Source organism: Raphanus sativus, chromosome 4, assembly GCF_000801105.2.
Source record: "Raphanus sativus cultivar WK10039 chromosome 4, ASM80110v3, whole genome shotgun sequence".
Taxonomy (NCBI): Eukaryota; Viridiplantae; Streptophyta; class Magnoliopsida; order Brassicales; family Brassicaceae; genus Raphanus; species Raphanus sativus.
The window spans coordinates 35,709,747-35,733,813 of record NC_079514.1 but is presented as its reverse complement, the minus strand read 5'-3'; the positions used below and the strand labels follow the sequence as shown (position 1 = coordinate 35,733,813).

The 24,067-nt window shown below is 30.2% G+C and overlaps 2 protein-coding genes across 2 annotated transcripts; one reads left to right on the top strand and one right to left on the bottom strand.

Moving 5' to 3' along the window:
* The first annotated feature begins 110 nt into the window (after nt 1-110).
* Nucleotides 111-2,212, top strand: LOC108838992 (uncharacterized). Its single transcript, XM_018626944.2, has 5 exons — nt 111-445; nt 875-981; nt 1,086-1,554; nt 1,636-1,754; nt 1,850-2,212. Exons 1-5 carry the CDS (start codon nt 227-229, stop codon nt 2,049-2,051), a joined length of 1,116 nt encoding a protein of 371 aa, XP_018482446.2. The 5' UTR covers nt 111-226; the 3' UTR covers nt 2,052-2,212.
* A 1,901-nt stretch (nt 2,213-4,113) lies between these two features.
* Nucleotides 4,114-9,978, bottom strand: LOC108850842 (protein CENTRORADIALIS-like). Its single transcript, XM_057008693.1, has 4 exons — nt 9,646-9,978; nt 9,064-9,125; nt 8,936-8,976; nt 4,114-4,544 (listed from the first exon to the last, which is right to left on the bottom strand). The coding sequence occupies exons 1-4, from the start codon at nt 9,847-9,849 to the stop codon at nt 4,324-4,326; spliced, it is 528 nt and encodes a 175-aa protein (XP_056864673.1). The 5' UTR covers nt 9,850-9,978; the 3' UTR covers nt 4,114-4,323.
* Between the last annotated feature and the right edge of the window lie 14,089 nt (nt 9,979-24,067).

Below are 24,067 nucleotides of genomic sequence, written 5' to 3'. Positions count from 1 at the left end.
GACGGGAGAGCCCAATTGCCATCTCTACTTTAAGCAATTGAAATACCGTTAAAACTGCAAATACGGTCTGTAAACCGGTAAATTGGAAAAGACAAAAGCCTAGGGCCTATGTGGCACTTTCACAAAGAAAAGGTCAAAACCAGTTGACCACACATCACAAACGCTTCTCTCTTCCAGTTCCGCCTCTGACTGCTCTACTTCTCCTACTCTGTCGACGCGAAAAGAGATGGGAAAACGAGACAAAAAGCCAAATCGACGTCGCCACAAAGGAGAATTCTCGAATGATGGCGAAGATTTCTACGATCAACACCCTCCGGCTGCTCCCTCCGTCGTCGACGAAGACGAAGAAAACTCTGAGGAAGAAGAAGAAGAAGAAGGAAGCGACGAGCTTCAGTCTTCATCCGATTTGCCCTCAAAGTTCCTTTTATACCAACAATCAGTGCAGGTAATAACACATTAGATGAGAAAGCTAATGACTTTCTTTCTGTTAATATGTCCGCAATTTCATGGTCTGTTCTTTGGTTCTCTTACATAAAGCTTTTTATGTGTGTTCTGGTGCAATTTATGTGTTCGTGTCGTTTTTGGACAAACTGTTAATGTCTTATATAGATGAGAAAGCTAATGTCTTTCTGTTATTTGTCGGTAATTTCTTTCTCTTACAGAAAGAAGAACTAAATTTAAGACATTTTGTATTATGTGCAATGTTCAAGAAGTCACTAGGCGCTTTATATGCTATTGTTGATTAGTGAGATGCCTAGACCAATTTTTGAAAATATTGTTCTAGCAAAATTGTTTTATTTACTTCTGTTTTTTTTTTGCCGCGCCTCCTACACTGATTTTTAGAACACTGATTATGTGTGTTTGTGGTGTGCAGTCACCAAAAGGAGACATAAGCTACTTGCAGAAGTTCTTTTTGATGTATGTGGGTGGAAGGCAGCCTCTCCATTTCCAAGAAGATTTCTGCGGCACTGCTCTCTTAAGGTTTCTTTCTTTGTTTCTTTCCCTTCCTCTTGGCTTAAAACCACTCATCTTAGCAATACTGTGAAAATAAAAATCTTGTGTTGTTGTTGTTGCTTTCGATTTAGTGCGGAGTGGCTGAAGGCTGACACGAGGCGGACAGCTGTAGGGCTAGATTTCGACCTCGAGGCGCTGGAATGGTGCATGGACAACAACATCAGCAAGCTCGGTGCTGACGTGTACTCGAGGATGTCTCTTCTCCACGGGAATGTTCTGACCCCTCTTGACGCTAAGCATGTGACTTCCAAATCCCATGAGCTGATACAAAACATCAGCTTGGATGATGAGGGTGATGATGATAAAGAAGATTTGGCTGATGATCCTGGAGTCGAATCAGATTCGTTGCCGAAGAGGGATATCGTGTGTGCTTTCAATTTCAGTTGCTGTTGCCTACACAAACGCTCGGAGTTGGTTACTTACTTCAAGAACGCGCGTGAGGCCTTGTCCAAGAAAGGTGGTATCTTTGTTATGGACTTGTATGGAGGTGCTTCTGCTGAGGGACAGTTGAAGCTTCAACGGAAGTTCCCAACTTTCACGGTAAAAAGAAAAAAGAGAGTTAAAGATGAAACTTGCTTGGAATAATTGTTCTAAATATTGTCTATTATGTTATTATGGCAGTATACATGGGAGCAGGCCGAGTTTGATATTGTTAGTCGCAAGACAAGGATCAGTCTTCACTATCACCTTCAGAAGCAGAACAGAAAGATTCGCCATGCTTTTTCTTATAGCTGGAGACTGTAAGTGGCCTCCACATTCACATTCACTTTTTTTTCTTTATGTCTAAAGATTAAGTAGCACGTGGATCTTTTGTTGTTCATGTGTGTGTGTGTAGGTGGTCATTACCGGAGATAAAGGACTGTATGGAAGAAGCCGGGTTTAGATCAGTCCATTTCTGGCTCAGGGAAATGCCAGACGCTTCTGAAATGCGTAGAACAGATGGGTTTGGTGCAGGACGTGATATCAAGTACGAAGAAGTCAAGAACTTTCAACAGTGCGATGCTTGGAATGCTTACATTGTTGCCGTCAGCGTTTAGTTTTTTGGGTACCTACCAAACCTTTGTAGCGGAGTCTTTATCCGAGTCCCTCCCAATCATTCATAACTAAAGAATCGGCTATGCTATTTTTTGGTCAAAAGCTATGAAACCTGACTGTTCGTTGCCATTTTAATGAGATCCTCTATGGACTTTACTTCTGATTTTTATATACTAGTTTGAGTTTTATGCCAAGAAGGGAAAATTAGTGTCGTCGCCTGCTCGGTGTTGAAGCTTTTGATTGACTTTTAAGGTTGTGCTTATTCCACGATTTAAAACACTAAGTTAAATTTTACAAAGAGCACATATATAGTTTTCTATACATTAGGACTTTGATTGGTGACACGAGGTGTGGTTGATTTTTATTGAGTTATGAGTAAAAATCATTGGCAACTCAAAATTGTTACCAATCATGCATAAAAATTGACCTTTTGATTTTAAATTTGATTTATCATGTATTGTAGTTGAGTTACAAATTTGACTTAGCTCCTTTGTAAAATTGCCAATTCAAAACTTAAACCAACATCAACCAAAATTCCATGTTTTAGAAGTTGAGTTACAACACTAATTGATTTTTCTGTCTGAAAATAAAAAGAAAAATAATAAGTTTACAAAACGGATCACGTTAGTAACTAATGTACGTTTGTATATAATTTATTTTTGCTTTGTTAAATTATAAATATTATTATTTATGGTTCCAATTCTAAAATTATAATAATATCTAAGTTTATTTTTTGTTTGAGATTTCAAAATGATTTAGAATGAAGATTTATAATTTCTTTTTATACTATTAGATTTTTAGTTTAAAGTTCATGATATTATTATTACTTTATTAATTTATTCTACTATTGATATGGGAATAAATAGTATTATTAGTGATTATAATATTTAGAAATAAAATATATGAAAATTATTTTTCAAAAATTTTATACTAATTTAAAATTTATTTTAAAATGTATTTGTTTTGAAAATAGTTTAACAGTTCCTTTGTTTTTAAGAATATGTTTCATTATTTATATTTTTATATATTCAGTTAATTAAATTAAAAACTCATACTGCAACTTATGCATCAAAAATGTCATCAGTCATAAAAAATTTAAAATGATAATTTTTATTTTTAGTGCAGACTTACCAAATAAACTTACAGTTTCTACTATATAATTTTTACTGCGAGTTACAGCGAATTATAAATCATACTATAACTCAACTTTAATATTACATGTCACCAATTTTAATTAAAAATTATAAACTTTTATTTAAACTTTAATATTACATGTCACCAATTGGAGCCTACATTTAGACAGTCAGAGAATGTGTTAATAAGACCCGGCACCCGAGCTAGCTTCCCATAACACTCAAGCAAATACATTCAATCCAATGACAAAAGCAAAAAACATTCACGTGTTATAAATAATAGATACAAAATTTGATGCCCCTGAATCATGATCATGACTGACATTGGTGATCAAAGAAACATTTTTTCTTTCTTTTTAGAAGTGTGAGTGACGTAGTCTTTTACTATCCAACTTTTTGTGGGATATAAGCCCATCCAGCTTTTTTTTTTGATGATTTTAAAGTTTTGAACCATTGCGACTGGTTATAAGTTCAATAGTTAAATTAAACATTTTACTAGTAGACGATCGTTCCTGGCTGGCTGGACCGAGAGAGACCTTTAATTAAGAGCTAACTCACAGTGAATCAAAATAGATAATGAAACAGTGAGGAGACACAAGAGAAAGAAACCCGATGGTAGTAAAATCGAAGATGAACAATCGTCAACACAACTATACAATCTCAAATTCAAATCGACAAATAGTATTAAGGAAATTTGTTACTTAAAACAAAAAGATACTGAGCTAAATGATGGTTAGGACTTGAAAGAGTTTTAAATTTTTTTTTTTAAACTTGAACAAACGAAAATAATTTATATGAAGAAAAATAATTTATACAATTAGTTGTAGAAACCACTGCGGATGAGAAGAAGGCACCACAGAGTCGAGGTAAAGGTGTGGGTTTGTGTTTTGCGGAACCACTGCGGATGATAAGTACAACTATATACTATATTAATAATATTGATAGGGCTTATGGTAAGAAATATCAGTTATATCTACATTCAAAATACCAGAAACACCCATCCATATGAAAATAAATTAAAACAAGAAAGACCAAATTTATTCAAATGACAATAATAGTTCATGACAATACACCCATATATATATAGATATCATAATAGAAAGCTGCATCCCATTAGAATGCATGGAACAACCGATCGATATTAACGGCGTCTAGCGGCGGTCTCACGCTGGCAGTTGAAGAAAACAGCTGCAACGGGGAGGCCGAGATCGTTCTCATATGCAAACATCCGAGTGTTGAATTGGTCTCTGTAAGACGGAACAGAAACCACACTTCCTCTACGGTTCTGCTTGAAAAGCAAATACACAAATCGGTGGATCCCTATGTTTGGCCGAGGCATCTCGTACCCTACTATTTCCTTTCCTGTTTTGTATTTTTTTTTAAATATTAAAACCAGTTGACATGTATATGACATTAAATATTTTTGTCGTCTACATTGATCAGAGGAATTTCATGAGGTACCACGTACAGTTTCTAAACTTAAACCGGATTATAAGTTACATACCTTTGTGTTTTGAAAAACGGTGACACTAATACAAACAAATAGATTACAGACCTAGACCGTATGAAACTAATTAAGAGTTCATAGTTATACTTTAGTTTACATGTTCACGACACTTTGGTTTAAACGTAGATTATAATTAATACAAACTCTTAGGTTACGAATCTGGATCATATATTTGCATATATGATAAGAAAATGTTAAAAAAAAAAAAAGAATGCATATATGACTTACCTGTTGGAACTCGTTTTTTGACGAGATGGTTTTAGACCATTTTCGGTAAGTTTTCCGGGCGAAGACGTTCGTCGGATAACTGAATGGTTGACAAACACTATGAAGTAGTGTATTAATATGTCAAAAACAATGTTCGTTTGAATAAGAAATGTTGGTCCAAAGTCATTGACTTGGAAAGCTTGTAAGCTTGACTATTTGACTATGTTTAAATAACTAGTAAATGTCCCACATAAAATATGAGGTGAGAGTCCTCTTATTTATATATGGAGAAGTATGAATATACTATAATATATTGCTGGAAAGATATATTCGATCAAAATGTGTTTGCACATTAAACCGAGTTAACCAAATTAAATTGGATTAAACTGGTTTGGAATTAAAAATTAATTTGATTAATAGACAACTAGTCTAATTCCCTAACAATGTTTTGGGTCAAATTCAAATTAATTTATGATTCAAAAAATATCTTTGCCATTGATGATAAAAACGTTTCCATTGACTTTGTCTTAATGGTTGATCAAAATTTATTATTTTGAATCAATGCTTGTGTACGTTTTATCATTAGTGTTCTTTGGAACAAGCATATAAAGCACTTCTCCATATTGCAATTATAGACACGAACACATTGATATGAGCAACAACAAAATTCTCTTGAATAGTCATGTTTTATTTTTTCTTTTGTGTCTGAGAGTACAACACAAAACTAGTTTCGCCAGACTTCTGATAGAGTGACGCAAATTCAGAAGATTGTTTGCAGTTGTATCCTGGGACTCATTACGTTATCGAACCGTCGCACTACGGGACGTATTTTGAGTTAAGGAAAGAGATAATATCTCGCCTCTGCAGTTGTATTATCCTTTTCTTACTCTTTGGTATAGTATTATCATTTTTTATTTTTTTACAATATTCAGTAATCCGTAGTTTATAAAATACGGTTCTATCAGTCTTAACTCAAAATATCCGTTTATTGCTTTGCACTAACCGGACTGATTATTTTTTGAAGTGTTTTTGTTATGAAAACAGGTTTTAAAGAACAGGATAATCAATATTTGGAATATGTGCCATGATCGATTTGGCTCTATTGCTGGGAATTAGATAATTCCTATGATGAAAATCACTCTCCTCCATCAGCTTATTCTCGATTATGATTTTACTAGAATATATTTTCTGATTTTTCAGGAAAAGGAGATTGTCACTTGTTCTAATCAAAACCGAAAAGGGAAGTTGGTTCTGTATATTTTATTGGTTTCAGCATTGTTTTGTCATGAAATTATCAAAAGCATTTCTTAATGTGGTCTTACGTGTGTTTTCTTGATCAAATAATTTAATTGGTCAAAATGTGTTAATGCTTACTTGGTTAAAGACAATTTATTTGTGCTTTAATTATCAAGAATATGATTAACGTTTTGATTTTGTGATTTCAGATTTTTTGGAACAGCTTAATTTGATTATTAAGTGCTTGATCATGAGAAAAGAAAACTGATTCAAGTTTCAAAAATATGGTGAAACCATAGTCATAAATAACATTTTGATTCTTAAGGGATCATGTTATATGAATGGAAATGAATTTTGTGAGTCGACGCCCCAAATTAAGTTTGGAAGAGGTCTGCCACATATAAATCATTTGCCATAAGAAATAAAATGTTTGTTGATATTTGATCAAAACATTTGTATTTCATCAATGCTTAAATGCACATTTTAAAAAGGTTGACCATGCAAAACCAATGAGAATTCTCAAACCAATATGACCGAAACTGACATGTGTATTGTAGTTTCTAAAGTCAATATATTTGAGAATAGCCATAGAAAATGGTGGTTTTGATGGCACAAACAATATCATATAATGATATGTATATTTGCTAAAAGCAAAATATGTTTTGGAAAAATTCAAAGCATATACAAGTTAGATTTATAAATCAACTTGAAAGAACTATGAAAATAGTTGTATCTAAAATGTGAATTTCTGAGAATGAAATACATTTTAAAGAAAATTGTAATAATTTTTCAAAATTATTTTTATTCATTTAAATCTAAAAGAGGTGTAGAGTAATTTTCTAAACTCTTAAGAGATGTTAAATGTAAATAAATATGCATGATTTTGAGCTATCTCAAGAAATGTGGGGAAAGCTTTGCTTACCATATAAAGTTATTGGCAAGAGGCCAAATTAACTTAGTGATAGTTATCAAAATATGTTTTTTTTAAAGAAAAAAAAAAGGTAGTGTTGTACACTAAGTTTTTGTGTAAAATGGTTAATTGTATCTTGAATAGATGACAAAAATCATTAGACAATTGATCTCGACTAATCTCAAGAGATTATGTTCACTATGATGACAACCTAGGATCCTGTTATTAAAGGTGTGTCATGAGATCAAATTGTAATATCATCAAGAGGAATGGGTTTAGCCTATGAACTAAGATGAGGTTTGGCGGTAACTCTACTTATCAGATTGGAGATCCCAAGAAATAGGTTCAAGGAGACAACTAAGTCAAACTAAGTCTGCCCAAAGCACTGTAAGACTTCGGTCTATACCCAGTTCCTAGGATGATTAAACAGTGCTACATGTAAGGAATAGAGGATAAGCATTTGCTTTTAATGATTTGTGCCAATTGTTTTGAGATATGAATGGAGTAGTACATGATACTCCTCTAAACAAAACTAATGTCAAATCACCTTGTGGGTGTGAAATGGGGCCGTTTCTAGGAGAATAAAATGGCTATATTCTCTAAAGTTCACTCATGATTACCAGGAATGTTCACGGCCAAAATGAACACAATAGAGAAATTGGTTTTGTGAGAGAATGAAACTGTGTTTTGGCTATTGTCTAGGTTTACACCAAAGCCCGGGAGGTTCAAGACATCATGGCCACCTCCTGGCCGAGTAAATCCGATAGCTATTAACAATGACTGGTTCAAGGCTGAAAAATTGCTACCAACTCATCATACAGTGAATTTCTCGCTTGTACTCTCAAAAGTCCTTAGTTGAGTCTAGTTGAGTCTTGTCGACTCTTGTCTAGGAAGTCAAGTCGTCGAGTCGTCTAGTGTCTAGAGTCATTTCTATTCATGTGGGGGATTGTTGGAACTCGTTTTTTGACGAGATGGTTTTAGACCATTTTCGGTAAGTTTTCCGGGCGAAGACGTTCGTCGGATAACTGAATGGTTGACAAACACTATGAAGTAGTGTATTAATATGTCAAAAACAATGTTCGTTTGAATAAGAAATGTTGGTCCAAAGTCATTGACTTGGAAAGCTTGTAAGCTTGACTATTTGACTATGTTTAAATAACTAGTAAATGTCCCACATAAAATATGAGGTGAGAGTCCTCTTATTTATATATGGAGAAGTATGAATATACTATAATATATTGCTGGAAAGATATATTCGATCAAAATGTGTTTGCACATTAAACCGAGTTAACCAAATTAAATTGGATTAAACTGGTTTGGAATTAAAAATTAATTTGATTAATAGACAACTAGTCTAATTCCCTAACAATGTTTTGGGTCAAATTCAAATTAATTTATGATTCAAAAAATATCTTTGCCATTGATGATAAAAACGTTTCCATTGACTTTGTCTTAATGGTTGATCAAAATTTATTATTTTGAATCAATGCTTGTGTACGTTTTATCATTAGTGTTCTTTGGAACAAGCATATAAAGCACTTCTCCATATTGCAATTATAGACACGAACACATTGATATGAGCAACAACAAAATTCTCTTGAATAGTCATGTTTTATTTTTTCTTTTGTGTCTGAGAGTACAACACAAAACTAGTTTCGCCAGACTTCTGATAGAGTGACGCAAATTCAGAAGATTGTTTGCAGTTGTATCCTGGGACTCATTACGTTATCGAACCGTCGCACTACGGGACGTATTTTGAGTTAAGGAAAGAGATAATATCTCGCCTCTGCAGTTGTATTATCCTTTTCTTACTCTTTGGTATAGTATTATCATTTTTTATTTTTTTACAATATTCAGTAATCCGTAGTTTATAAAATACGGTTCTATCATTACCAAATGTCACGTCGGTTGTCCCTGGGATATCGGTAACAATCCTGACATATCATCGCAAAAAAAAATGTTATACATATGCATACAATCACATGTCTCTCTTAACCAAAAAAGGAAGGAATAAATTTTACCAGTGCAAGTGCTCCCTCAGATAAGGATCACTAGGTCCAGGAACATCAGGATCAGTCATGACCTGTTTGACATATTCGATATTCATGAATCATGACTATATAAACACGTGGTTTAAATAAATATCTACATAAATAAACTCATGTATTTGCATCAAAGAATTCGTAGGGTTTTTTTTTGATAAGTAAGAATTCGTAGTTGCTTTACAAAAAATAAATAATACGCAGCTATCTTGAACACTAATATAAAATAAAGATTCCCAAAAATACAAACTAATATGAAAAGTAGGAGTTTCATGAAACAGGTTTTGTATGTACCATTCTTAAATATATCACCACGGTAAACTCTGTGAAAAAAATAACAACTACTCTACCACTATATTCTACATAAAGCTAAGAGATCTATAAAAATAATTAAAAGTCATTAACTTTTTACTTTTCAGGTTTCATTTTTTTACAGGGTCGATGAATAATCAATTTTTGTTTTAGAAATGTTTTTTTTCTCAAACAAATTAAGAATAATTTGTGCATCTTATTTCTTACAAACAATATTTGTATAAACATATATGTTAAAAGTTTGCGTACCAAAGTGAAGAATGACCTCATGTCACCCCCATGAACTTCAACTTTAGGTTTGTTTGTAACTGCAGAAGGGAAAAGTTCATGGCCATTGTAGACTTGCTTGTCGCAGTTATAAGTCACTGTCATTTTCACCACCTGCAAACAATTGTCCACAACGTCTCCGATCACTCTCCCAACCATAAGCGGGTCTGACGATATACGGGCCATCTAGATTGCTTCTTTAAGAGCTCAGAAGAAACAAATAATAACTTTGAAGGATAAGGAAATAATGTTTGATGATATGTGTGTGTTATTGCGGGGATAGACAAGCGTAGTCTTGCTTTGAGGGATCGAATTTGTTAATGTTGATTTAGAGAAGACACAAAGTCAGAACAACATGTATTTATAGTATTTGAGAGAATAAGTGGCCATTGTAAATTTGATTTGACGTTTAGGTTCAAGGAATTTCTATTTATATATATATATATTGATTAATTTGGGGTATTTCTAATCTATGAAATAAAGTAAACTATTTTTTTTTAAAGGTGCAGATTACAAACATTTTCTCAAAAATATTCAAATAAGAGTTCCGGGTGAAAGTAAAACCCACAAATAGACCTTCTCCTAAATATTCAAATAAGTCGTAAACAAAAACTCATATCCGTGAGGTCAGGTCTGTAGTTGTTTCTAATCTTATATTTTTGTGACCACGTATGTTTGACGTTACGTTGTTGTTTTGAATCCGGTTTGCTTACTTCACAAAATCTATCTACCATTAGAAACATTTATATGGTTAATAAATATGTGTTGGCCTTTTACAAAAAGTTTTTTTTTTAATCTACATAGATGCCATCCACTAAAAATGAGTGAATTTACAGACGTTTCAGGTTATTAAATTATTTTTATAGTGGCCAGAAGAAATTATATGTATAGGTTTACATCAAAATAATACTTTCTAAAATATTCAAAGAAGAATTACAAAACCTAGCTTTTGAAAGGGGACAAGTATTCACATGAAAATTATACTTTCTCAAATTACATTATGTATATATTGCGTGATGGTAACTTTATAATTATACATATCTAACATATTTTGTACTAATACACTAACATATTAAACTTGTGATTATATATGTAATGGAAAAGAAATACCGACTGGAAAAATAAAATTTCTAACCAAATGATTACATTCCTAAGTTTGGTTTCTTCATTTTTACCATAAAACTAATATCGTAAATTTGGACTCGGGAAAAGAAGGAAGAGAGATTTCACTAAAAAGAAGAGGAAGAGAGATATGATGCGTGGTGTTCAAAAAAAAAGAAAGAGATGTGATACGTCCATGTTATTCTTTTTTTTTTTTTGCAAACAACTACCATGTTATTCTCTAGCCATTATTCAAACAGAAGTCCAATTACCAAGTGGTGGCATTGGGAATTTAACTTTTTATTTTGCTTTTCTTAATCTGAATTTTAAACTTTATGTTAAGAAAATAAATTATATTTTTGGATTTATTGATTGAAGTGTTATTTTAGAATATCTGATTGGGGAAAATGGCCTCTTGTTCCAGTACGTGTAAACCTTCAAAAGAAGAGACAAGACAACTTTCATGTTACTATTTGTCAAAAGAAAATCATTTTACTGACGAATACATAGGTGCTTTTAAGATGATTACGTGGTTTACAATAAACATATATTCACAATTGTTTTTTGTTTTAATGTTGATAACAAATATATATATTTGTTTTAATGGTTGTTGATGACAAATATGATTACGTAGTTTACTATTTTTATTTATTTTTACCTATTTATTTAAAAATATAATTTAACTTCTTGTTTTATTTTTTAAAAAATACTAAAATATAAATTAACAAAATACTATTGGTTGGTGAATTTACATGTTCATCTTAGGAAGATGAATCCAAGAATATTTTTTATAGAAAACTCAACCAAAAGTATCTATACATACATATTTTTCTTTGGTTTTATATAATCTTAAATTACCTATAATTAAATATTAATATTTATATACATATGTAAAATTTGAGAATCCAATGGTGAGAACCCACCATTGGAGTGTTCTAACAATCTCGAAACATATATATTTTTCTTTTTGTTCACTCAGTTATAGTTTTTTTTGTTTGTCAAAGAACCAGTTATCAGATTTAGCGAACTAAGAACAAGTTTTTCACAGTTACAAAAAACATAACAAGTTTTTCATCCTACGGATGTTATCTAGCTATTCAAGTAGTCAACAAGTTAAAAATCTTAGTTTTCAGCTCTATATATGAGTTTGCCAAAGTCTCCACTTAGCACTAAAATGAGAATTTGTGCGTTATGAGTGGGATGAGAAGTGGCAGATTAACCAATTTGGTCTTTAAATTTCCTTTTCCATGCGATATCTTCAATTAATTAATTACCCTAACCATTAGAGAAATGTTTTTCAAAAGGGGAACCATTTAAAAAAAATTCTAAGTGTCAGTATCCACCGTAAATCACAGCTTTCGTCGTTTTATTATGAAGTATATATATATTAAAAAAATAAAGACACTTCAAGTGCCATTATTCTGTTTATAAAAAAACTAAACGTCCCTTTTGCAATAAGGGTAATAGAAAACTTAAAATAATTCTAAAAAGGTAATAAATTTGAATTTTGAAGTGTGAGGAAAAGAAGTATATTCTCTGGTAGGTGGTGTTTCAAAAAAAAAGTGTCTCCAAAAAAAAGTGTTTCAGAAAAAAAAGTTTCTCTGGTAGGTGAGTGGATGTGTTGCAAAGAATAAATCCTAAAACGACTAATATTATTTTAAACTTACCATATTTGGAAATTTTAATGTTGGCTATCCACAACCACAATGCGTTTCACACATAGAAAGGCTGACAAACTGTGAAAGGTCACTTCAAATTTAGAAGAATTTTTTTTTTTTTTGATAAAAAGGAAATATTCGTTACGTCTGTTACTCTTTGTTTTTTTTATCTCTATATAATTTATTTCCTTTTCCACTAAAAACAATGAAATTAACAAACAAGATCTGGCTTTCCTCTTATAGAAACCCAGATGCCATCTAGCTGTCCTCAGATTACACGTTTCAAGTGTAGTTTGCATGTGATCATGATAATATTTAAAGTTCAAATAATCTTTAACTGGTTCTTTTTGTATATTTGAGCATATGAACCAACAACAATCTATGACAAAAAAAACAATCTATAACACAACATGCAGTGCTGGGAAGCGGGTCAGATCCAACCCCCCCCGGCTGGTATGAGTCAAAATTTTAAATGTAAATCCAATACGCCTGACCCGTTAACAGTTAGACAGGATGACTGTATCCGTTCGGCATTAATCAAGCGGGTCAAGCGTACCCGCCGGGATTATAAAAAAAAAATTGGTCAAATCACAAAAATAAAATGACGACCACAAAACACAGAACTTAAATCTTAAGTGTCATCAACAGACATAAGTTGTTTAAGTTCTAATGAAAAGCAAAAAACAAAAAATCAGATGTGGAGCAACAAGATGATCTTATGAGAAGTATGATTCACTTCTTTTGAACTCTTTACAATATGATTTTGATGCTTAAAGTTTAGAATAGAACACTTATAGAATTCTGTTTTTTTCTAGAGTTTGAAGCTGGATGCAATGTATAATAAGGACTGGACTGTGGACGAGTGAGAGTGACTGTCTCATTTGGTGTTAAGACCTAAGAAGACAACATTTCAGTTTGTGGTCTTGTTTAAGACTTCAAGTACTCTATGTTTCTGTTGTGATTTGCTTCATTTTAGGTGGTGAAAACTATGTTTTATTTTTGCTTTGACATTTCACTTAATGAGTTTGGTTTCAGAATCACTTTTAATTCGGTTACTAGAATGATTTCAGATATTTTTTAACCAAACCGTTTAGTACCCAATTGTTTCGGGTATGACTTCGGATAGTTTTTAACCGAACCGTTAAGTATCCAATTTTTTCGGGTTAAATATGGTTACTTTCATCGAAACCCGAACCGTCCCGTAACATGTCCGAACCGATCCAAAACCGAACCATAAGTCTTCAAAGTATTTATTGGGTACAATTTCTAAATAACCAAATTATCCAGAACCAACCCGAATATCCAAAATCCTAGACCTATTTTTGCACATAAATGATCTCACTTCAAAGGTCAAAAAAGATTGTACCTCATGTTTACAAAAACTAAAAATATATAACCAAATCTATCTATCTAGACCAATAGAAGAGCCTTTTTTCTCTTTTCTTAGAAAACCACCTCAGGTACTCAGCATTGGATGCTCCTTCTGTTTCCGCATGTCTTAGTTTTAACACAAATAAATCTTTTGAATGAATCGTTTGTTGCATATAAAAATGAATCGTTTGAGCAACACAAACAAATCTTTTGTTTGTCGAAATCAGAGTCCGTGTCCATTATCACTGAAACCCCTCTACCATGGCGACTTCTCAATTTCACTTCTCGGAGCTGAAGGCTAGCTGACGACTGCAGAGAGACTGTTCAGATGAGAATACTTCAGTTTTGGAAGGCTCATAAAGCATGTGGAAAAGGTGGTGAGCTGATGGTGATCAACATCCTGCTTATTAATGTGAAGGTTATCTGGAACCTTATTTTAATTTTTAGTTTTCGATTTAGAGTTTTCTAACTTTCTGTAACTGGTTATTATTCTCCTTCTTAGGCGATGCTCATCCAAGCTTCTATCAAGTTACACCATCTTAACATCTTCAAACACCTGTTGAGAGAAAGCTCGCTATATGATCTGAGTGATCTTGATGTTGCAAGAAGCAACCCGAAATTCCGGTTTGGTGACGCTCCTGTCACGATTAGATCTGAGAGTTTGTTCCCATTATTGTTGTCATTAAGCCACAAACATGAATTCTCTAATATCGTGTGCATATTCTTTTGTAAGAAAATATATCGCTGGATCTATAGCAGGTTTATCTATCCACCCACGAACAAAAATATTCAGGAGGAACCATGCTTTTTTGTGTGTTTGTTGTGATAAAGGAGAAATGATATTTATAAGGAAAATTGGAGCCCATATACATAAGAAAAGGAAAAAAAAACTTATAGCCATAGCACTACTTTGGCTATGATATGTTATATATTGTTGTGTAAAGTGCCAAAAATATCATTTCCTGCGCGTGTAAACATCAACGAGTGTTTCATCTCTTTATTCTGAAAATGAAAATTTTGTTTCTACTTTACAATATCTTACGTACGGCAAAAAGAGAGATTGTAAGAAGGTGTGTGGAAATCTGAGTTTGGGAACGGAAAAGTTAAATCAAGTATAAATGGTTCGGCTGTGCGGCATAAGTAGGATATTGTTTTTTAACTTGGAAACTGGAAATTTTTTTCACTTACGAACGTCGTCCATGCAAAACAGAAAATCTAGGTGAAAAGAACGACAGATTGAATTGGGGAAGAAGATGAACAGTATCAATGCGGTATGTTCCATACTATTTTAAATTACAGTATAGTATGATACATTTCTTTTTCTCTTATTTTGCAATTTGTATCTCCTTCTTTGCCTCCTGATTCTCCTTATTCACTACTTGATCAATTACATTATTTTGTTCTCCAACACCGTCGCCACTCATCATCTCTCTCTAAGAAAATTTTAAAGAATTTCATATATACAAAGTTTGTGGGTGTGTCGAGTATTCCATACCATAATATATATATATAGCATAGTCACGTAATGGATAAGTGTTTGGGTTTAGGGTTTAGGGTTTAGGATTAAGGTTTGGGTTTAGGGTATATGGTTTGGATTTAGGGTATATGGTTTGGGTTTAGGGGTCAGAGTTTGGGTTTAGGGTTTATGGTTTACGGTTTGGGTTTAGGGTATATGGTTTGGGTTTAGGGTTTAGGGTTTGGGATTAGGTTATATGGTTTGGGTTTAGGGTTTAGGGTTTGGGTTTAGGTTATATGGTTTGGGTTTAGGGTTTAGGGTTGGATTGAATTGGGGAAGAAGATGAACAATATCATGCGTCATATGTTCCATACTATTTTAAATTACAGTATAGTATGATACATTTTTTTCTCTTCTTTTAAAATTTGTATCTTCTTCTGTGCTTCCTGATTCTTCTTAATCAATACTTGATCAGTTACACTGTTTATTCTCCAATACCGTTGCCACTCATCATCTTTCTTTCTAAGAAAATTTTAAAGAATTTCATATATACAAAGTTTGTGAGTGAGTCATACTATAATATGTATAGCATAGTCATGTAATGGATAAGGGTTTGGGTTTAGGATTTAGGGTTTAGGATTAGAGTTTGGGTTTAGGGTATATGGTTTGGGTATATAGTTCGGGTTTAGGGTTTGAGTTTAGGATTTAGGGTTTAGGATTAGGGTTTGGGTTTAGGGTATATAGTTTGAGTTTAGGGTTCAGAGTTTGGGTTTAGGGTATATAGTTTGAGTTTAGGGTTCAGAGTTTGGGTTTAGGGTTTATGGTTTAGGATTTGGGTTTAGAGTTTTGGGTATATGGTTTGGGTTTAGGGCTAGGGTTTAGGGTATATAGTTTGAGTTTAGGGTTCAGAGTTTAGGTTTAGGTTTGGGTTTAGAGTTTTGGGTATATGGTTTGAGTTTAGGATTTAGGATATATGGTTTGGGTAAATGATATCTTCTTGCAAGTGAATGTTTAATTTTGTTGCAGCTTTGTCCATACTATTATGCATATAGTATAGTCGAATTTCGCTTGTGGATATCCATTATTTTGTTAAACTATAATGAATATTGTATAGTACGCTTTTTATTTGTTTTTCCTTTTCCCACGTCCACGCGCTCTCTAAAGGATAGTAGTGGCATTTTTTGAAAAACCTGTCACATCAATGAGTCTATACTGTAGAATGGACATATTCTTTAGTTTAGTGCCTCTTATGTATATCTCACAAATTCTCCCTATTTATAAATGTAAGTGACCTAAATTTTGAATAAAATTGTGATGGGTTCTTTTGTCGGGAGTCCATAACAAGTTTTTTTAAAAAACTAGATTTTGAAAAGGGCGGGTATATTTTTTGTTGGAAAACTATTTTATGTAATAAAAATTATGATTTTTGATAAATTATATATTTTAAATTTTTATGAAATTTATCTTCAATTTACTTATATGACTTATTTTTCTTTTCAAAGACTCTAAATAATTCTAACCTGTAATATGATTTTATTTATTTAAACCGAAGTTAAACTTATTTTATACTGATTTTTTAAATTTAAATAAAATATTTGATATCTTCAACACTCTTGTATTGAAATATTCATTTGTGCGTTTCAAAACATTTTCTATAATTTTATTAAATTTAGTTTATGTGATTTAGTTTTTATTTTAAATGAAACTATTTTTAAGGAGTTGAGATAATTCAGACCCGTATTATGATTTTGTTGATTTAATCATTTGTTATTTCAACTTTATTTTATTTTGAAATTTCATTTAATAAATGCTTTCAAATAATTAATAATGTGAATGATTTTTTTGAAAAATATGGTGAAAATATTTAGGAAACAAAATTTTCAAAAAGACTAAAAACTAAATCACATAATGACCTTTGATTGGTTGCAAATAATGCTGAAAAAAATGTACATGCAATTTTTGTAATTATTTAGAAATTTTAGGGACAGATTCATAAACACTCATCTGATTTAATAGTATAGATTAGATTTTGACCAGCGCTTATCACCATTAGAGTGAGAAGTTAACTAAACCCCAAAATGGTTTTCGCCGGCTCATTGACTTTCTTATCAGTGTAGTGTTCAAATTAAATAATCCTATCAAAAAGCTTGCTACATGAACACAACTCCATTAATATACAGAGAAAATGAATACAACTCCATCACATAGTGTATTCCCATAATTATCGGAAATATGTAATCGATGAATTTATATTATAAAAAACTGTTTTTAGAATAAATTAGAATATTTAAAAAATTATAGAGATCTAGAATTATGGTAACAATATTATTTATGGTTATGAATTAAATTCTGCAAACTTATTGTTTAAATGGTAAATGTAGCTTTTGAATGAATTACGATTATCAAGTAGATGTTTTTTTGTATTAAATACTTTTAATACATTTAACAGATTTTTATTTATTTAAGGACTTCTTAATATTATATATATATATTAATATCTCTATCTATATTTTGAAAGCGCAAGATTTTTTTTTGTTGATAAAATTATAACCCGTTTGTACTTGTTACATGTTTTATATATTTGATGGAAAAATATGTAAATAATAATTTTAAATTTTTCTACTCATTAATTGTAGATTTATTTTGGAAAGTCAACTTTCTTTTAAATTTTTAAATATTGATTTTAAAAATTTATGTTAAATTATATTTTAAGCGCATATATTTAGTAAATTTAAGTCATACTGATTTAGAAAATAATTATTTCTACAATTTTATAATATGTGTCAATATTATGAGTAGCTGTAGCATTTTTTAAAATAGTTTTTTGAAGTTAACAAATTGATTTATTAAACGTATTCTTTGTAATTTTTTATTTAAAATTAAAAATTAATATTTTTTGCGGTCATTTAAATGATAATTGAAACAAATATATATTTTTAAAAATATTTAAAATTCTCTTCACTTATTTTTTAGTTATAAATTAATCTCAGATGCTAAAAATATTTTTAAGTTTCCAAAATAAATCAAAACAATTATGCAACAAACAAATCAATCCTAAAATTAAGGACAAGTTAAAATATGAGATTTTATTGTTGTTCGGTTATTTAAAAAAATTTAAAAGTAAATATTGTTGAATTAAATAGATTTTGTTAGAATTAAATAGATTTTGTTAGGATTTAAATAGAAATCATATATTATAAATAAAGCAGTGGTATGAATCTGTAAGTATATTCAAAACAGAAGGGCACCTAAAAAAAACATTCTGTTTTAATAGTATAGATTTCAGTCTGCTATATAACCGTCATATAATTCAAGCAAAAATCATCAGTAATTACTAATTACCGATAAAATGAACATTCTTCAACAATTACAACGGCTAGTTGACAGATATATTGTTTCCTCAATAATTTGTTGAAAATATATCTCAAAAAATAATTTCACGTAAATGTGTTGGTAATTCTCGATATACATTCTTCAGTATATCTCAGGAATTCTCAGGAATATAAATATTGGAGAAAAAGCAGTAATTACCAATAAAATCCAAAACAACAATTAATTTCATTTTTCTTAATATTTCTTCGAATTCCTGAGTATTTTCCAGAAAATGTATTTCATCAGGAGTTCCATTAAAATTACTCTATTTCATTTAGTGAAATCTCATAGCTATGGTTAGAAAAAAAAATCTCATAGCTATGCTACTTTTGACGCATAAAGAGACTTAGACACATTAGCCGCATACATATCAATTCTTTCTCAGTTCAAACATTGCGGTTGGCAAACAAATCTCCAACGACTTTAGGGTATGACTAGTTTCTCCGGTACTACTCAAAAATTCAGCTTTTTGGTTAGTTGCAGGCGGTTGAGAGAGGATAAATTTTTTTCTAAAAACAGGAAAATAAAACTTAAAACATTCAATAAACATTTTAAATTGAAATAGTATAAATTGTAAAATGTATATATATTATATTTTAGTTTATATTAAAAACTTTTTTAAAAAATACTTTCTGTAATTTTTTTTAAATAATAGTATAATAGTATAATTTTATATTATTATATATTCTGATTTTTAATACTTTTAAATTATATAAAATGCAAATATTATTAATTTATTATTTAATAGTTGTTGCATTTGGTAGTTAACAGTCCCGCAAACGCACAATTTTCTAATCGATGTATCAATCGTATCGTATAATCTTCTAAAATGCTTAAAACAGCAACTACCCGCATCCTTAAACTCCCGCAATCGCTGTAGTTACACTAGTCAGACCCTTAATTTCTTTTATTGTCCTAGTTCCAACTAAATCAATAAAATAATTATTTTAAACCAGTACTTTAGTTCATAGATGATTTTTTCATCTTTATATGGAAAATTATTCTCATTTTTCTTTGTAATCATTATGAAGTTAGCCTATAATTCATTTTTGTTAGAATACCAAAAATTCTTATAGAATTAAAAATTGATTGACAATCTATGTATCAATTATCAACAAGATATCACATAATCTAGTGTTATACATCCAATTTTTTTAAAAAAACTGACATGTCTACTACACCTGCATCTCATATCATCATATATAATAATGTAACTTTAACTATCTTCATTTTACCATCCACCAGTTTTCCTATAACAATAAACTAATATATTAACCGACTAAAATGACACTTTAAACCAAAAAAATTGGCTTCGCTATCTTTAGTTATAAAATTAAAAACAGAAATCTGAGTAATTTATTGGAAATCTGAAAACTGAGATCTTTTCACTATTAACTGGCTAATATATTAATAATAACTGGATTAACTGTTAGAAAGAAGAAAAATAACTAAAACAAGATGTATTTGTTTGCTCAACTAAAACGAGATAATATTTACTACTCCCTCTGTTCCAAAATAAGTGAGTTTTGAGGTTTTTGCACGTTGATTAAGAAATTACAAACTTTTATTCTATTTTTTTCGTTTACCTAAAAACAATAATGATTAAAGTAATTTCAACCAATAAAAAATTATTCTACAGAATATAAATAATTAAAAATATTAAAATGCATTTATTTTTACCTAAAAACTTGAAAACATCACTTAAAATAGAACAAAAAAATTTCCCTAAAACTCCACTTAAATTGGGACAGAGGGAGTACTAACTAAAGTATATTCCATTATGGAAAAGTTGGCCAAGTTTGTTTATATGGAATCCAAGAAACCAATAAATCATATATATATATATAAATATATATATGCATACTAAAATCTAATTAATATTCGCTTTAGCAGTCCTCTCAAGTATAATTAGTTTTAAGAAACTTTGGTTTATTCAAAGTAATGAATCTCTTGTTTAATATTTCATTTCTTATTTGCTTTATGTTTTGGGTTTAATGAAGCTTTATGTTTTATTTTTTGATAATTATACAATTCTTATATCAATTTTTTTTTAAAAAAATCTTATACAAGTTGATTTAATATATTTTAACTGAAAGAAATAGATAAAAATTAAGATTATAATTTTAAATATACATACCTATTCTTAAATATAATTTTAGATAAACAAAACTTTTTACTTTGTTTTTTATATTCAACTAAATCAAAATTTATATTAAATATTAAAAAGAAAATAATAAAATCTAAAATAATAATAGTATATTCTAGGGCTGGGCGTTCGGGTACCCATTCGGGTTTTGGTTCAGTCCATTCGGGTTTCGGGTTTTCGGGGTCAAAGATTTCAGCCTCATTCGGATATTTCTAAATTTCGGTTCGGGTTCGGTTCGGATCTTTGCGGGTTCGGTTCGGGTTCGGATAACCCATTTAAAATGTTTTTAAATTTTCAAAATTCATTATATACTTTAAATTTTCAAAATCTATAAGAAAGATAATATATTACATATAAATTTTCATAACATATATGTCAAAATACCTTAATTTAACATATAAATTGGTTTTCTTTGAATATTTGGATAAAGAATCAATATATATTTAACTATTTTGGTGTTTTCAGTATACTTTAGCTATTTTAAGCATTTACTTTTGACTATTTGCATATATTTTCCGAGTATTTTGGAAAACTTAAAGGTATCTTATATATTTTAATATTTTTAATATACATTATATATAAAAATAATGTAAATATTTAAGTATATAAATTTATTTCGGATATATTCGGGTACCCAAAATATTTCGGTTCGGATCGGGTTCGATTTCGGTTCTTTAAATACCAAAATTTTGAATCCGTTCGGATATTTAATCAATTTTGGTTCGGGTTCGGTGCTACTTTTTCGGATCGGGTTCGGTTTAGTTTTTCGGATTCGGATTTTTTGCCCAGTCCTAGTATATTCCTTTTAAATATTAAATAAATTTTTAAATTTTAATGCTACACATGATGCAAAAAAACACCTAGTAACTATTATATATATTCAGTGAATTTTGTGTTCCAACATAGACATATTAGCAAATTGCCAAATTCACCATTTTCATATGGGTGTTCATGGTTCATAGTGGCACGAGAACTTCATAATTTGCATTGGCAATTGTCTATTTAATCGGGTCCCCTCACTTCACATAACCTTTAACTTCTTTTGTCTATAAGGCCGATTGTTTAAGAAAATATAATTGAATCATAAAATTTTGAATATGGAACAGTTCTTTATTAATCTTGATATTTGAAGGTAATAACAAGAATAAAGACGCAGTTAATTTATTATATATATAACATAAATGATAAATAAATAAAAAACCGGGAAATAATTATTTTAACTTCTAACAATGAAAATATAAGGAGGCAACTTAGCTCACAGGTGGAATTAATTAATATGAAAACTCAGCATTATACACATTAATCTTTAATCCACGTGTGCTTGCGCTCCTCTGGTTCATCATTTTTTGACAAGTAAATTGCATCATCTCTAGCATCCCATGTATATAACTCACCGCATCTAATAACAAAATTTGCTGTATATGCTCGAAAAGATTGATGATACTCCATATTTGCCCCCTTCCACATGTTACAATCAAATTTGGTTTTATAAAAGACGATGATACTATCATGAAAACTAAAATTGTATGCTGGACCTTCGAACTTTACAAAGTGATCGCCTAAATCGTCGTTTCGAGATTTACAATGAACTTTGAGAATACTATGACTGGAAAAAAGGTGATTTTGAAAATTTAAGGTGTTTTTATGACAGATACGAGCTTCGTTTAACCCAAAATACAAAGCATCAATAACAAAAAGATAAACAAAAATGTTATTCATTGTCTGAAACCAAACGTTTTCTTTATAAGACGAGTAATACTGGAGAGAGTCCAATTACCATGCAAAAAGATTTGCAGATTTATAGATTGTGTACGCTTCTCAACAGTAATTACTCCATATCTTCATGAAATAAATGTTAGCCAAGCTGTCGACAACTAACTAAAAACTCTAGGTACTTTTTTGCTGGTTTTAATTATTTTTGTTTTTTGTTTGTCTAACAATTAATGCATTTGATAATATATTCGTCATCTTACTGTTTTAAAAGTGTGTTAAAAAGAGAAGTCACTTATATAATTTTCTATTAAATATCAATCATAAATACAATTTTAAAATTAATATAATTTGATAGGTCGATAACTTTTAATTTTTATCTATTTTAATTTAAATATTGTGAAATGTTACAATATCTTTAGACGTAACAATAAACAAATAACATATTGGCCTTAAATATAATATATATATATATATATATATATATATATTGTAAAGAATATAAAAGTTAAACTAGATTTTGATCCGCGCTTTGGAAGCGCGAAATATTTTACGATAAAAAATTTCACTAATAACTTAACAAATATTTTGGTAATTTTTAAAGAGTGTGTATTTAAAATATTTTTGCATTTAAATCAGTGTTTTTAAATTTAACCCGATTGTGATTATACCGGTTAGTCCGGAGATCTGACAATTCAATTTAGGTTTTTAAAATATTCATATTAAAAAAACCAGTAAAACCTGAAAATAACCGATTGAACTGATGGATGACCGATATGTAATCTAATTGGATTTAAATTGTAATAGTTTCATAATTTGTAATCTTATAATCCAAATTTTAAAGTTCATTATTTTGCAATTTATGAAATTATGACATTTCTACAAAATTTTAAAGAGAAAATGATAGATATAAAATAAATAAGATTAATTATTGTATTGTTTGGAAACACTAATAGTAGTATAAAAACATATTGTTTGGAAACATTGATAATAGTATAAGTATATTGTTTGGAAACATGAATAGTGGTATAAAGAAAAAAACATTAGTGATTTAATGTAGGTTTAATTATAAAGTATAAATGTGTATTTAATTTTAAAACTTACAAAATAAATGTTAGGTCCAACAAAATGTTTCTGTTTTAATAAGATAGAAGTGATAGTTTGAAACATTTAATTTGGTCAAGAACAACTAAACCATAACAATATTGGGTTTGAAAAAGTGATTTACACATTTTAAAATGTGATTATTATGATATATACAATTTTGAAGTAAAAACAATATGTCTATGTAAATATAAATGAAGACAAACACCCGTGTGGTTGTGCATGTCAATATCTAATTATATTTTGTTTTCAAATTTTTCATGTATCTTTAGTGATCATTCTCTTATATTTTCTTTTTTAATTCAGAAATTTTAAATCGGTATTGAAGAGAATAAATTAGGGCTGGACAAATAAATCGAAATCGAAAACTCGAGCCGAATCCGATCCGATAAAAACAAATTTGAACCGAACCGAACCCGACATAAGTACCGACTGGATCTTGTTTTATGGTATTTCAGGTTATGGGTATTATCCGAATCGAACCCA

Coding starts and splice junctions, on each gene's coding strand:
- LOC108838992 (XM_018626944.2), top strand. CDS start 227: ATGGGAAAACGAGACAAAAAGCCAAATCGACGTCGCCACAAAGGAGAA. Junction 982..1,085: donor TGCGGCACTGCTCTCTTAAG/GTTTCTTTCTTT, acceptor CTTTCGATTTAG/TGCGGAGTGGCTGAAGGCTG. Junction 1,555..1,635: donor GGAAGTTCCCAACTTTCACG/GTAAAAAGAAAA, acceptor TTATTATGGCAG/TATACATGGGAGCAGGCCGA.
- LOC108850842 (XM_057008693.1), bottom strand. CDS start 9,849: ATGGCCCGTATATCGTCAGACCCGCTTATGGTTGGGAGAGTGATCGGA. Junction 9,126..9,645: donor TGAGGTCATTCTTCACTTTG/GTACGCAAACTT, acceptor TATGTCAAACAG/GTCATGACTGATCCTGATGT. Junction 8,977..9,063: donor CTGAGGGAGCACTTGCACTG/GTAAAATTTATT, acceptor ATGATATGTCAG/GATTGTTACCGATATCCCAG.